Raw genomic sequence first — 15700 nt, 5'->3', positions numbered from 1 at the left:
TTTACAACAGTGGCACCATGCAATATTTGTCCTTTTGTGACTGGGATATTTCACTCAGCATAATGTTCTCCAGAGTCAACCATTTTGAATAACATTGCATGATTTCCTTGTTTTTCAATGCAGCATATTATTCCATTGTGTGAATATACCACAGCTTCTCTATCCACTCGTTCGTTGATGGGCACTTAGGTTGTTTCCAACTCCTTGCTATTATGAACAAAGATGCAATAAACATGGGTGTGCATATCTGCTTGGATGTCAGTTATGGTCTCTTTGGGGTATATTCCCAGTAGTGGAATTGCTAGGTCAAATGATATAGCTATTTGCAACTCTTTGAGAAAGCGCCATACTACTTTCCAAAGGGGTTGCACCATTTTACACTCCATCCAACAGTGAATAAGGCTTCCAGTTTCTCCACAACCTCACCATCATTTGTTGCTTGCTCTTCGGTAAAATTTTGCTGTTTTGACTGGGGTGAGATGATATCTCATAGTTGTTTTATGGTTGCACTATTTTACACTACGACCAACAGTGAATAAGGGTTCCAGTTTCTCTACCACCTCAGCAGCATTTGTTGCTTGCTGTTCTGTTAAATTCTGCTATTCTCTCTGGAGTGAGATGATATCTCATAGTTGTTTTAATTTACATATCTCTTAGAGCTAGGAATTTTGAACATTTCTTCATGTGCTTGTTAGCCATCTGAATGTCTTCTTCGGTGAAGTGTCTGTTCCTATCCTGTGCCCATTTTTCAAGTGGATTATTTATCTTTATCTTGTTGTGGTGCTCAAGTATTTTATAAATTCTAGATATAAGTTCCTTATCTGATAAGTCATTACCAAATACTTTTTCCCAGTTGGTGGCTTCCCTTTTTATCCTGTTGGAGAAGTTTTTGGATGTGCATAGGGATTTGATTCTTAGAGGGTCCCATTCATCTATCTTCTTTTCTCCTGGTTGTAGGTGAAATATGTTCTTTGAGATGATAAATAATACATTCTCTGACTTAATGATCACTAATTTTAAGTAGCTGAAGCACAATTAAAGAACATCCTCAACTTCCAATGTGGTTTTGTTCTGATAACTCCATAGTAAATTTGTTGACATAAGCTAAATGTTTTATTTTTAAAGTTAATTGTCATTTGTTGTCAGTATCTTTATAAGTCCATTCTTTAAGAGTTTTATACATTATATATAAACTTATAAATACATTTAATAGATGTATACATTTAAAAACTCATACATTTCTTTGCAGTTACATCTTAAATTTTTCTATTCCTGAATATTTTAAGTTTATATATTTGTATTAGGGTAATTTGTTTTATGCAAAGGTTGATTCTCCCCCACCTATATATTTGTTAGACTAAAAGAGAACTTTAAATATACATCTATCTAAAGTTGGGCTCCATCACTGACGTTACTAATCCACTTCATAAACCTAAAGTAAATTATTATAAGGCATAGTGAGAAATACTGGCTTGGCTTTGGAAAAATATTAATTTCTGTGTTTATACCTTTATCTTCTCACCTACAGTATAAAAATATCCCTTCTTCTCATGGCTGTTGCCAAGGTTCATACTTGCTTAAAAGTGTTTAAAATATGCAGATTAACAGTGTTACAGAAGTACTGAGATTATCCTCTGGTGCAAGGTTTATTATAAATTGTGTCTAGGCAGTAAATGTGGAGTCTTCAAGTCTACTTATTTGTTTAAATTTACTTAATCTGTGAGTTCCAAGAACTCTAATGTCTGAGTTTATATTTAAATTTATGTTTAAGGGTAAATGGCATTTCTCTGAGGATATCAGCTGATTATTATTGTTGTTGTTGTTGTTGTTGTTGTCAAGTGCTGTCAAGTCGTAGACCACATATAGCGACTCTATGAACAAAAGACTTAAACACAAGACCTGAACACTTATGTGACTTTCATCCTTTCTCCAGGTTTATAGGGTTTCTGGAGGCAAGCTATTACAGAAGTGGATGCCACTCCTGCTTCCAAGCTTGTTTTAAGCAGGGAGCTCCACCAAATACTGTCCACCATGGGTAACCATTATCATGTTTGACACGACTAACAAAATTACCAATTAAAAGCTCAACTTCTTATAAATTGCCTTCAGAAAATATATCATGTGAAGAAAAAAAATGGGCAGTGGTGGCACAAACTTTGTACCACATTTCTGTTTTTAAAAAGAAAATTTTCAAAAGAGAAGAAGAAATTAGGAATTGTCTAAAATAGCATACATCACTGTTTTCTTTTTCTCTCTCCATTGTGGACCTTGTCTTAATGAAGACACCTTTCTCATCTATCCTCTTTCCGTCCTGTGGAGATTTACTTTTAGTAATTTGCTACAGGCCTGAAACTTATTTGTTGCATACAGTGATACACTGGCTAAGAAACTCTGAGCTAAAAATTTAGCAAACTCCTTTCCATTTGGTCTAGAAGACAGCTGATTGAAACTATGTAATGAGAGAGTTTTTCCAACATTGTTGGCAAAAATAGGTAATCCTTATTCTAGTTATAGAAAAAAAAAGAAATACCATAGTTTTTATTATAAAGAGCAGTGCACATACTTCCTAATAAATATTTTTATTAATTCTTTCCTTCTTCTGTAGGCAGTCACTGTTAAAAGGTACCAAAATAACCTTTTACTGAGGATATTTGGGCCCATTTCTTATTCTCACATTAAGTAGTATTGTTCATCTGAGAAGGTCATTTAAACTCCCTGGATATAACAAACCTTAATTTTTAGCACAAAAGTAGAAAGTGGATCTTTTCTTAAGAATCAATATTAGAAAAGAGAAATTGACTAGGAAAATGGTGCAACCAGTATGGATAGGAAACAGTTTGTTATTTTTTGGAAATGGTGGGAATGAAAATACTTTTTGAGCCAGCAATCATGCTATATAATCAAAACAAATAAGACCTACAATACAAACTGATATACTCACATCATGTTTATTGCAACATTACTTATAGTAGTATAAAAGGAGTAGCCGTAACATGAGGAAGACTGAGTCTGACTTCTACTTGCTTCATATAGGGACACTGTTCCCATCAGTAATATCCATCATACCAGACAAATAGCTACATGGCCAGACATGCCACCCCCCATCCTCCTGTTCCTATTTCTGGAATCACTAGGTCCAAAGTTTATTGCAAATTGGCTCTTAGACTTGGCTTATTAAGATTTATTAAGGACATTGGTAGGGGATGAGGAAGACGAAAGATATCACATAGTGAAAGTCCAGGTTTAGTGAACAGCACCTCCGAGACAGACTAACATCAAGATGCAGTTCTTCAGTTAATACAGACCAATTTTAAGTCATTAAATGAAAATCCAGGTTCAGTTCAGCAGCAAAAAGTTTCCTCAGTACCCAGCATGCTTTGTATGGTTTCTGGGTTATTATGGCTCTGGTTTCTTCCATTGTCCAGCAATCTTTGTCTCATAGCAGTCATAAGTCAGCTCTTCAGGCATCCAGGAGCAAAACCTTTTACTTTGGCTCCATTTCCAAGGTTCTGTCACGCTATGTCTTATCACAGTCTCTTCGCTCTCCCTTCCCTATCTCTTCACACTGCCTTCACTATCTCTTCATACTCTCACCACAGTCTGCATAGTCTAAAAAGTGCTCTCTTATATTGATGCCATAGCTGTTGATGATTTGCAAGACCTCATGTCCATAGTTGAGGTAGTTGAAGACCATGCCGTTAATGGGTGCTAATACAATGGATAGAAAAGCCATTTTTTAAAGTTCTGACACCATAAAGAGTTGGAAGCAACCGAAGTGTCCATCAGTGGACAAATTGCTGAAGGAGCTGTGATATATTCACACACTAGAATATTATACATCACTTAAAAGTACCAATACATCAGTTTGTGAAATACCACACAGCATAAAAGAATCTAGAACAAATTTTGCACTAAGTAGCACAAAAAAGACTTATGGTCTAAGATCATTAATAAAAAAATCTAAGAAAAGGCTTCCACAGAGAGTCAATCTTGAAGAACTAATAAGAATAGGAAGAGAGAGAGAGAGGGGAGCAAAAATGAATAAATAGGTAAGTTGGGTGAAGAGAAGGGCAATATGCAATAAGGGTTTGATTAGACCTTGTAAATAGTTTAAGCAATTTTAATTTATTACCTAAAACAAGGTGTCTGAATGGTTGAATGCAAACACAGTATGATTTAAAAGCTTAAATAAAAGAAAATTTAAAAAAAGACATTAAACCACAACAGGAAAAAAAGGTTTCTGACTAGACAATTGTACTATAAATTTTAAGGAGAAAATAAAGCTACATGCCATATATTTTCAATTAATAATGATATGTCATAGCATAATTATCTATAAAAGGAAGGGATGAAAATGGGATCACTATGGCCTATACTGGATCAAAACAAAAGAAATTTAGAAAGAAAAATTATAAAAACTCATAACCAAGCATATCCCAAATGATGGATCAGAAAAACTTTGATGATGACAACTAAAATTTTAAGGGGATGGACATTTGAAGCTAACTGCTCTAGCTAAGCACCACCTAACCACATGTGTTATGTGATGATGATTTTACATTTTCCCCAAGTGGTGGGAAACAGAGAAAGTGACTTTTAATGGTTTTATTTCATTTTTCCTGAAGACAATGAGATCATGAAAAACAATAAGTAGATAGTTGTTCTGAAGTTATTTTTCCTAGCAATTTTAAGAATATTGCTACCTTTTTAAGTCTAGGATCAAGCAACGTTGATGATATAATTTTTTTTACTCAACAATGCTGCTTTGAAAGCTAACCTGTCCTGTAAAATTCTCACAGTCTACAGAAAACACATCAGAACTGGCTCAAAGATCAATTTTCACTATATAGTTTCAAATGATATGTGTCAACTGAAGTTTCTAATGTACTGTCTTGATCTGAAGTGAATTTTCATACTTTTATGTTTTCTTTAGAATTTTTTTTTTAATCAAAGCACCATTCCACTGAAAATGTGAATGGTTAATTGCTTAACCTACATAAATTCTCTTATCTACGTGTTGTTAAGCATCCAGTGTCTTCATTTTCTGCTCTTGAATAATTAAAGTCATAGCAGATCTTGTTTCTGCTTCAAACACATAATGACCTAGGAGAATATGTGAAAATGTTGTAATTATTATCATCATGTCAGAATGGCAAGACTAAACAAAAACTGGAAATTCTTCTGTCACAAAGTTACTCCAGGACACCAAGGTTTTAACTGAATTTGGCAACATTGCCTTCAAGTTTTTCAGGATGATTCATCACTCTTTCCATGTTGTGGAGACACCCCAACCCCATGCCTTCCAGATGGTGGCTGGGGAAGCCTGCCCCAGTGCCATGAGCACATGGTGGTTGTTAACTGCAGTTTGAGGTGAAGTTTAAGGGTTGCAATTTTGCATTTCAGAGACAGTGGTTTAATGACATAATATCTCTCTTTTCTTTCTCAGATGCCCTAGCTAAGATTTCTCCACTCTCTTCACCCTGCTCTTCACCTATCCAAGGGACACCGGCCAGCAGCCCTATCAGCAAAATTTCTACAGTGCAGTTTCCTGAATCTGCAGAAACAACGGCTAAACCAGGCCTAAGTTCTCACAGGACCTTAGCTTATTATACTCAGAGTGCTCCAGACCTATCCCCTCAGATCCTGACTCCGCCTGTTATTTGTAGCAGGTAAGAATTTTTATATTGTTAACTAACTAGTGTTTATAGTAGTTTAATACATGAGCAAACTAACCCATCAGTCCACACAGCTCTCTGTAAGTTTACCAAAGACAATGATGAAAATATATGGAGTACTTATATTTTCTGTTGAATAGGCTTTAATAGGAACTGTTCTTCTTAGTAATAGAAATTTTGGTGGGATGATGAATAGTTAGTTGTATTTTTATCTGCTTACTTTGGAAAATATATAAGACACATAATTTTAAAATTATATAAATTTTATATAATTCTGTATTTTGACAGAATGTGTGTGTGTATTTAGCAAAATATTTGTGTGTGTGTGTGTGTGTGTGTGTGTGTGTATGTGTGTATAATTATACAGGCTTTCTTGAAAGCATTTTATATTGAAACCACAAAATCTATTGGTACTTTACATTTTAATATTTTAAACATATTCAAATGATGTATATCCTTTCCAGCAGGATTCTGGTTATCTTCTGAATACAGTACTGAGTTCCTCTAGTGTGATGAAATAGAATTGTGCAGTGTTGTCTATCACTGAAGCTAACACAAGAAATATTTATTCTGCTGACATTGTAGCTAAGGAAGAAATATTTCCTTTGCTGGTTAATATATTTTGGTTATTCTTCAGTAATAGCTTCATCTGGAGTAATGTATCATGGTATATGCTATCGAGTTGGAACTTATATCTGGCTCTCCAGTAGGTTTATTTCTCTATAGGTGCAGCCAATTAAGTCAAATGGCCAGCTTTTGTGTTGGCAGCACAATCCCTTACCCATAAGGCCAACTGAGCTCACTTTCCTTTAGGGCATTACAATAGTTGTTAAGGAGACAAGAGTTGAGTATTTTTAAGTTTGCTCATTAGTTTTTTGTTGTTGTTGTGTGCCGTTGTGTTGCTTGCAACTCATAGCGACCTTGTGCTCAAGAGGCCTAAACTCCGCTCTATCCTGTGCCAACCTGTCTCCAACACACCTATACCCATTACTCCAATCACTGAATCAATCCATCTCATCGAGGGTCTTCCTCTCCTGTGCCATCCCTCCACCTTCCCAAGCATGATGTCCCTCTCCAAGGACTGGTCCCTCCTTTCAACATGCCCAAAGTATGCCAGAAGCTTCAGAATCCTTTGCCTCCAAGGAGCAGCCTGGTTTTACCCTCTCCAGGCCGAACCTGTTTGTTCTCCTAGTAGTCCATGGTATGTTCAACATTTTTCTCCAGAACCACAACTCAAAGGCATCAATTCTCTTTCTATCATCCCTTGTCACTGTCTAGCTCTCTGATGCATAGCATGCAATTGCGATGATATAAACAAAATTATAATTTATTTACTGAGATTAATGATGTTGAATATTTGATTAAATTAGTGATATACTTATCTTCAGGTACCAACTATTAGTTCAGATTTTATCAGTCTAGTTAAGAATTAACTAAGGTTAAGTTTCATATGCTCTGTTTCCAGACATATTAAGCTTCACATGTTCTGCATTTATGCACTCTAGAAGCCAATCAAATGTATTTATTTAATAACTTTTATTTCATTCTCCTTCTAACTGTTTTCAAAAGGGACATAATTTCCCTTGTTTTTCATTTGTTTGGCAAGGATCAGAATAAAAGTTATTCTACTGTCCAAAAATTGTTCTACTGACCTTTTTATGACAGCTATTTTGTAAAATAATTTCTGTGGCATTTTAATTCCATCATCTTTGCCCACAAAACGTGTGTTGTCCTACCAAAAACTTCACAAGGCATAATTCTATTTCTCTGTTAGAGATTTACACTAACATTCATTTTGTAAAAGTTCTGAAGAGTCCTGCTAGGAGAACACCTGTGAACTTTTCTAATGGCATCTAGTGTTTTCTGAATTTATTTCACCACAAATTGCATTTCTTTATGCTAACACCCAATAATTGTCCATGGATCTAGTGTTTGGCAGAACACACTTATGAAGTACTGTTTTGTGGTATGTATCCTGAGCCAAGATGAAACCCAGTACAAGAATTTGCATCAAGAACATCTGCTTCTAGCTTTTCTAGGGAGACTCCCAATGAAGACTCCAGACTTGTAGAAAATAAGTAGCCCAAAGAAAGGAGAAAGACTTCAGATAATATCTACCATTCATGTAACTTTTCTTGTCATAGTCTATTTTTTATGGGATTTTTATGAAGAAGAAGCAGTGAAAAACAAGGAAGTTTCACTGCCTGCTTGTTCAGCCGTGTTTATAAATCCAGTAGAGTGTGTTTTATTTGTTTGGGCTTTATAAATCTATAATTTAAACCAGGTTTTATTATTGCCTTCAGGACAGCCACCCATGTAGCCACAGAGAGCTCCAAAAACACACGACTAATTATTGTGGTTTCCCCTGCTGAACTAGATGGGTTTGGCATTGAATCTTAGTCTCTTGGCTGCTGTAATGTCTATGCAACAACCTATTTTTCTGGCATTAAGAGCTAGTGTATTTGAACTACTAATTTAAATGTTCCTTTTAAATATCATCTTACAATGAAAATCTTAAAACCAATAAATTTTACTTACTAGAGACCACCAAGTTTAATCCCAGAATGTAAGCCCGTCAAATAATTGCATATACCATATTTTTGCACAAACAACAAGTCTTCTACATTTGTTTGCTACCCGTTCCCTCTTCCCAGGAGGTATTTTTAAAAACCTGGTATGCTAATTTTTTTAACTCCAATGTGCTTTTAAAAACAAATAAAATTGAGAGAGCAAAGCTTATGAAAATATCACTCGGGAGGAGGAAGAAGTTGGCCAACAAAAATAGGAGAAACGAGTTATTTGTGCAAAAAAATATGGTACTTTCTACCTCAGATTAGTCTTGTCATTTTTTTCTTTTTTTTTTCATTTCCTTATGGTACTTATGAGATTGCATAATTAAAACTATTTTATGTATAATGGTTCCCACTTATATTCAAGGCTTGAAATAAAATTTACTTACTTTTTCTTTTATTTGGAAAATGCTTATCTTTACTTCACATACGAGCACAATTCAGGGGGAAATGATGAGGCATTTAGGATATTAAATAGTAAACTATTGCTTATGTCTTTCATTTCAGTATGAGTAAACTGTGATTAACAAACAAAACCCTTTGAGACCACTTGTAGTATTAGATGGGAAGGGAAAAGAAAAAAAGAACCCAGAAGCAAAATGCAGAATTAAAATCCAACTATGAAATCGCTAAACAAGATAAATGAGAAAAAAACCAGTTTAGGACTCTGCCAGGCCTTTTGTAGGTTTCCTTTCTTGTTTGGTAAAGCAATTAGTACTATTGAGAAAGCAAATACATTCTACATCCTTGAACTGCTGTTAAGAAACATTTCCCTTGGAGCTTTGGTGTTACTGAAGGCAAGAGCATATAGCTGGTAACCAAAAGGTTGGTGGTTTGGACCCACCAATTGTTTTCTAGAGGAAAGGTGAAGGAGAATATTTGTGTAAAAACCACAGCCTTAGAAACATATATTAGCCAACCAACTCTTTGTGCAAGACAACTGTGAGTCAGCATCAACTTAATGGCAGTGGGTTTTTTAGTGTGAACGTCCGTCCTAAATACCTTCATTTTTCTTTTTTGCCTATTGTCTACCTCCTTGGCTAGTATTGTTTTATTTTTATTCTTTACCCAGAACCTTATGCTATCAATCTTACATTCCTCTTTAAATCCTACAAGAGTTTTCTGATTTTAATATATTACATAGCAAAAGTAATTGTTCAGTAATACCGTAAGAAAAGACAGTTAGTAGACATGTCAAGACATATAAGAGGTCTAGAATTTCAATAGCAATATTAAAATATGTCCATAATTTTAGCTTAAGTAGTTGGCCAATCTGAAAATGTACTCATTTTACTTTGGGGTAAAAAATGAAATTAATGTGCCATCATTCTTTTTAAATCTGTTCATTTTTATAAAAAAGACTCTGGATTTAAAATATCTTAGCTTAAATAAATAAATCTAAATTTTTTTTTTCTTAATCAAATACCTCTGGTGGCATATCTGTAACAATTTGCACAGCTACCTAAAAGTGTATGCATCTCTGGCAGTTTGAATCAACCAATAGCTCTACAAGAGAAATTTAGGCAGAGACAGACTCCTCCCACTAATATTTGCAGTCTCCCCTTAAGATTTACAGCCTCAGAAATCTGATAGAGGGTTTCTCTGAATCCAAACCAACCCAACAGCAGTGAATTTGGGAGTTTTGGTCAAATACACACCAGCATCTCCAAAATCACTGCTTTAAATTGGTAGCAGCCAATCCAAGTATTTTTAAAATAGCATAACAAAATATTTGTTAATAGATTCATTTCAAATATGTCTTACATTATGGAGAGTAATTGTCCTTTTGTGACTGAGATACTTCACCTAACATAATGTCTTCCAGGATCACCCGTTCTGTGTATTTCTTTTAAATTCCTTGTTTTTCAGTGCTGCACAGTTTATATTATGTGAATATACCACAGCTTCTCTATCCATTCATTTGTTGATGGGCACTTGGGTTGCTTCCATCTCTTTGCTACTGTGAACAACACAGCAGTAAACATAGGTATACATATATGCGTTTTGGTGGAAGTTCTGGTTTCTTTAGAGTAAGAGCATGAACTAAAAGAAATTTCTAACCATTTGCTTTGGTCATTCTCTCACACTAAAAACAAAGTATAGTGCATTTTAGAATTCTTATATAAAGTACAATTAAACTATTGAAGGTAGAAATGATTAATTATTATTTTCAACAATGTACAGATATTTATGTCTATAATTTTTTAAAAGATAATATTTTATTCTTTGAATATACTCCAATATTTCTTAGCTGTGGCAGACCATATTCCCAAGGAAATCCTGCTGATGGGCCACTGGAGAAAGGCAGTATGACCATTAGGACACCAAGCAGAACAGGTAATCCATTTGTTTCTGATTCTATTTTTCAAAATGGAAATCATTTTATTGTTATTGTTGTTTGTTTCTGGGGAAAAAAACACACATTTGTTCTTAATGATAAAATTTACAGCTTAAAAAAGCCAAAGAAGAAAGCAAAACCATTATTATTTCATCACATAGCATTAATCACTGATAAAATATCACTTCAAAATTATCCAAAATATTTCTGTAAATCTACACATAACTGTCCATCTATTTTACAAAAGATAGATGACTATTTTATATAAGTCAAAGACAACATAAGACCCCTGGATTGTTTTGATAAGTTGGCTGTTAATGATTAGGTTGAAGACTCGAGTCCACTTAAAAGCCTCAGAAGTTAGTCTTACCCATCTACCTCTGAAAAATCAGCCACTGAAAACTTTATGGAGCATAGCTGTACTCTGACACACATCGGTTGCCTTAAGTCAGAATTGGCACATAAGCAATTGATTTATTAGTGAAGAATAATGTAGACACATCATTTGATTTTGTGACACAGATTTTCTCAAGCCACTCATTTTTGAAGACATTCAGTTATGGCAGCTCTTTGGAAATCATTCTTCTTCTGTCACTATAGAATGCATGAAAGATAGGGAAAAATACATTTCTGTTAAGTGCTGACTTTAGAATGATGGAGCTACTAAAGACTGATTCTTGACTTTCTCCTTTGGCAGTTCTTGGTAGACATTCAATAATATAGGTTACTGATTGACTATGTGCCTTTAAGAAGGATGTACTATTATGAAATACTAGGGAAATTATGTGGGTGGTTGACATCAGGTTGTTCACAACTCATGTGGTTTGTTGTTGTTATGTGCCGTCGAGTCGCCTGCAACTCATAGCGACACTATGTACAACAGCCCTAAACTCCGCTCTGTCCTGTGCCAATCACACTGTCTCTGACACTCCCATCCCGATTATCCCAGTCACTGAATCAATCCACCTCATAGAGGGCCTTCCTCTCCTGCGCTGTCCCTCCACCCTCCCAAGCATGATGTCCCTCTCTAAGGACCGGTCTCTCCTCACAACATGTCCAAAGTATGTTAGATGGAGCCTCAGAATCCTTGCCTCCAAGGAGCCACACGGTTTAACCCTTTCCAGGACAACTCATAGCAACCTTATATACAAGAGAACAAAACAGTCTCATTTTGTGTCATCCTCATAATCTCTGCTCTGCTTGATCCTCTTGTCATTACCTCTGTAGTAATCCATCTTTTTAAGAGTCTTCTTCCTTTTCACTGACCTTCTATTTCACCAAGCAAATGTCCATCTTCAGAGACTTGCTTTTCCTGATAATATGTCCAAAGTACATGATAAGAAATCTTGCCATCCTGCTTCTAAGAAGCATTCTGGCTGTACCTTTTTAAGATAGATCAGTTTTTTTCTTCTGGTAGTCTTATTGTGTATTCAGTATTTTCCTGCAGCATCACAATTCAAAGGATCCATTCTTCTTCAGTCTTAATTATCCATTTTTCATGTGCATATGAGTCAATTAGGATTACCACGACTTGGACCATTCATAGCTTGGTCCTTAAAGTGACATCCTTGATCTTTAACAATTAAGGAAATCCTTTAGAGCAGATTTACTAATTGCAATTCATTTTTTCATTTCTTGACTTCTACTTTCATGAATTTTGACTGTGGGTTCAGTAAAACCATGCCAATATCAATCTTTTCTCCTTTTGTCACGATGTATTTACTGATCAATTTGTGAAAATTTTTGCTACTTTTCTATTGAGGTGCAATTCATCCTGAAGGCTGTGATATTTCATCTTCATCAGTGTGTTACTCCTCTTTTCTTTTCAGTTATGTAATTTACATATTACAGGCTGGTGATGAGTCTTCCTTCAATCTTGATGCCACATTCTTCTTCATAAAGTCCTTCTTCTCAGATATTTGCTCAACAAAGTTTGTTCTGACATCCATTTCAGTCTTTTCTTTCTTTCTTGTCTTTTTAATAATATTTTGCTTCTTTTTGATATGATGTCCTTGATACCATTCCACAACTTAACTGGTCACTACTGTTTAGCGCATCAAATACATTTTTGAAATGGTCATTAAATTTATTGGCTATTATTAACTTGTTTTAGTTTTATTCATCTTAATCTTGAACTTGCATATGAATAATTGATAGTCTTTTTCATAGCCATTGTTTGATAGCCTTGTTGACGAATAATTATTTTTTCCTTTTTCAACAGTTAAAATTTATATCATTCTTATATATTCTGATTATGTCCATGTATATAGTCAACATTTATGTTGTTTATAAAAGATACTGCAATTCACAAGTTGCTGTTCATACAAAATTCTGTCATGTGATATCTAGCATTATTTCTATAAGCAAGATCATATTTATAAGGACTGATTCCCATCCATTTCTGAATTTTACATTCCTATCAGTATCAATGCATCTTCATTTCATAGTTGATCATTTTCAGACTGTGGAAGTGTGTTGTTATTGTAATGACCCCTTGGAGGACAGAACAAAATATTCCCTAATCTTCTAGTGTCTTCACAATCTCTGCTCTGCGTTCACCTATTGTTGCTGCCATTGTGTCAATACTTCAGCTTAAGGATTTTCCTCTTGTTCACTAACCCTCTAATTGACCAAACATGATGCTGTCCTCTAATAATTGGCCCTTCCAATTAATTTGCCTAAAATATGTGAGATGAAATTTGGTCATCTTTATTTCTAAGACTCCACTACTACTTCTGTTGTCCTTATTTATTGTTCTATTTCAAATGCATTGTTGTTGCTGTATGTTTTCTATTTGGAGCCATCTCTAGCTGACCCTATAGTTTTCAGAGGGAATAAATCACATGGGAGGAGAATAATTAAAAAGACCATGACTTGGATCAGGCACACCTTGGCCTTTAAACTGACATCCTTGTTCTTTAGCACTTTGAAAGGGTCTTTGACAACAAATTTTCCCAGTGTAACGTGTCTTTTGATTTCTTGATGAGTCTGTCCTGAAGGAAATGCAACCAGAGTGTTCCTTAGAGGTAAGGATGGTGACTTTTCATCCCAGATACTTTGGGTGCATTGTCAGGAAGGGCCCATCTTGAGCGAAGAACATTCTAGGAAAGGTGAGAGGGTCAGTGAAAGAGAAGATCCTCAGCAAGGTGGATTGACACGGTAACTTTAACAATACATACAAGCATATCTGAGATTAAGAAGATGGCACAGGTTAGGGCAAAGTTCAGATGTCTTTTTCATAGGGTCCCTAAGAGTTTTAATTGATTTAATGGCCCCTGAAAACAAAAACACTATTAGTAAGGAGCATTCTGCTTGGTATAGTCAATATTCCTCACCAACACCACAATTTTAAAACATAAATTCCTCTGCAATCTTCCTTATTCACTGTTCAATTTTTAAATATATCTGAGACAGTTGAATACAGCATGATTTGGATCAGGTTCATCCTTAATCTTTTAGCACTTTATAGAGGACATTAGCATGAGATTTTTCCATTGCAAGATACCATTTGATTTTTTATTTGATGCTCCCATCAAGTTGATTGTAGACCAAATAAAATTAAATTATTTCCGTCAGTCTTTTCTCCACCTACCACAACAGTCTTTATTGAGTCAGTTGTGAGGATATTTGGTTTCTTTATATTGATGTATGATGTTATGCGTCGGAGAGTTGGACAGTGACTAGGGAGGATAGAAGTAGAATTGATGCCTTTGAGCTGTGGTACTGGAGAAGAGTATTGAAGGTACCATGGACTCCTAAGAAAACAAACAGATTCATCCTAGAGAGGGTTAAACCGGGCTGCTCCATGGAGCCAAGGATTCTGAGGCTTCATCTGACATACTTTGGACATGTTGTAAGGAGAGACCAGTCCTTAGAGAGGGACATCATGCTTGGGATGGTGGAGGGACAGCGCAGGAGGGGAAGGCCCTCTATGAGGTGGATTGATTCAGTGACTGGGTTAGTCAGCATAGTATTGCCAAATATTTATTACCATTTGGTAGATTTTCTTTTAGCCCTATTGGAAGAAGTTGTTGACATCCACAGGGATTTAATCTCTAGAAGGTCCCATTTATCAGTTTTATTCTCTGCAAATAGTACATTTTTGGATGTATTTGGCAGCCCCTTTATACCATAGACTAGGCCTTCTAAAGATTTTTGTATATGGTATGAGATGTGGATCCTATTTCATTTTCTACAGTTAAGAGACCAGTTTTGCCAGGACCATTTGTTGAAAGGCTTTCATTTCCCTGTTTTATAGGTTTTATTTCCTTGTCGAATTTTCACTTGATCATAGATAGCTGGGTCTATTTCAGGGTTTTCAATAATGTTCTATTGGTCTTTGTGCCTGGCATTGTACCAGTACCATGCTGTTTTGGTTACTACAGCTATGTAGTAGATTTTGAAGTCAGAGAGTGCTATGCCTCCTATTTCATATTTGTTTCCCAGAAGTGTTTTGCTTATGCAGGATCTCTTTCCTCTCCATATAAACTTGATCATTTTCCTTTTGATCTCCTTAAAAAGTGAATTTTATATCTATACTGGGATTGCATTGAATATGTAGATCAGTTTTAGTAGGACTGTCATTTTCACAATATAGAGTCTTCCTATCCATGAACAGGGCACATTTTTCCATTTCTTTAGGTCTTTTATTGTGTCTTACAGAAATGTTCTATAGTTTTCTTTATATAGGTCTTTCATATCTCTAGTTAGGTTTACTTGCAAGTATCTCAATTTGTGGTTGGATATTGTAAATAGCATTGCTTTCTTGATTTCCGTCTCTGAGTTCTCTTTGTTACTGTCAAGGAATCCCACTGGTTTTTTAATATTGCTCTTACATCCTACTACTCTTCTAAATTGGCCTACTAGCTCCTACAGGGTTTTTTTGTTGAGTGTTTGGGGTTTTCTGTCTACATTATCATATCATCTGGATCTAGAAATAGTTTAAGAATCTTTGCCGATCTAAATGCCTTTTGTTTTCTTCTCTTTTTGTATTGGCCCTAGCAAGCGCTTCCAATAGAATATTGAATAGAAGTTGTGACAGTGGACATCTTTGTCTGGTCCTTGTTCACAAGGAAAATGCTTTTAGCCTTTCTCTATTGAGAATGGTGTTAATTCTT

At 35.2% G+C, this 15700-nt stretch overlaps 1 protein-coding gene across 1 annotated transcript in view; it reads left to right on the top strand.

The window, feature by feature from the left end:
- PDE3A (phosphodiesterase 3A, cGMP-inhibited) overlaps nt 1-15700 on the top strand; it is a 458178-nt gene that overhangs the window by 360897 nt on the left and 81581 nt on the right. The window contains exons 6-7 of the mRNA XM_006889065.1: nt 5447-5669; nt 10497-10582. Of these exons, the coding sequence (XP_006889127.1) occupies nt 5447-5669; nt 10497-10582 (309 nt within the window). The remainder of the gene's footprint in view (nt 1-5446; nt 5670-10496; nt 10583-15700) is intronic.

This window comes from Elephantulus edwardii, unplaced genomic scaffold, assembly GCF_000299155.1.
Source record: "Elephantulus edwardii isolate Elephantulus edwardi_28Jun2011 unplaced genomic scaffold, EleEdw1.0 scaffold00075, whole genome shotgun sequence".
In the NCBI taxonomy this organism is placed as follows: Eukaryota; Metazoa; Chordata; class Mammalia; order Macroscelidea; family Macroscelididae; genus Elephantulus; species Elephantulus edwardii.
This window is presented reverse-complemented; position numbering and strand designations above follow the sequence as displayed.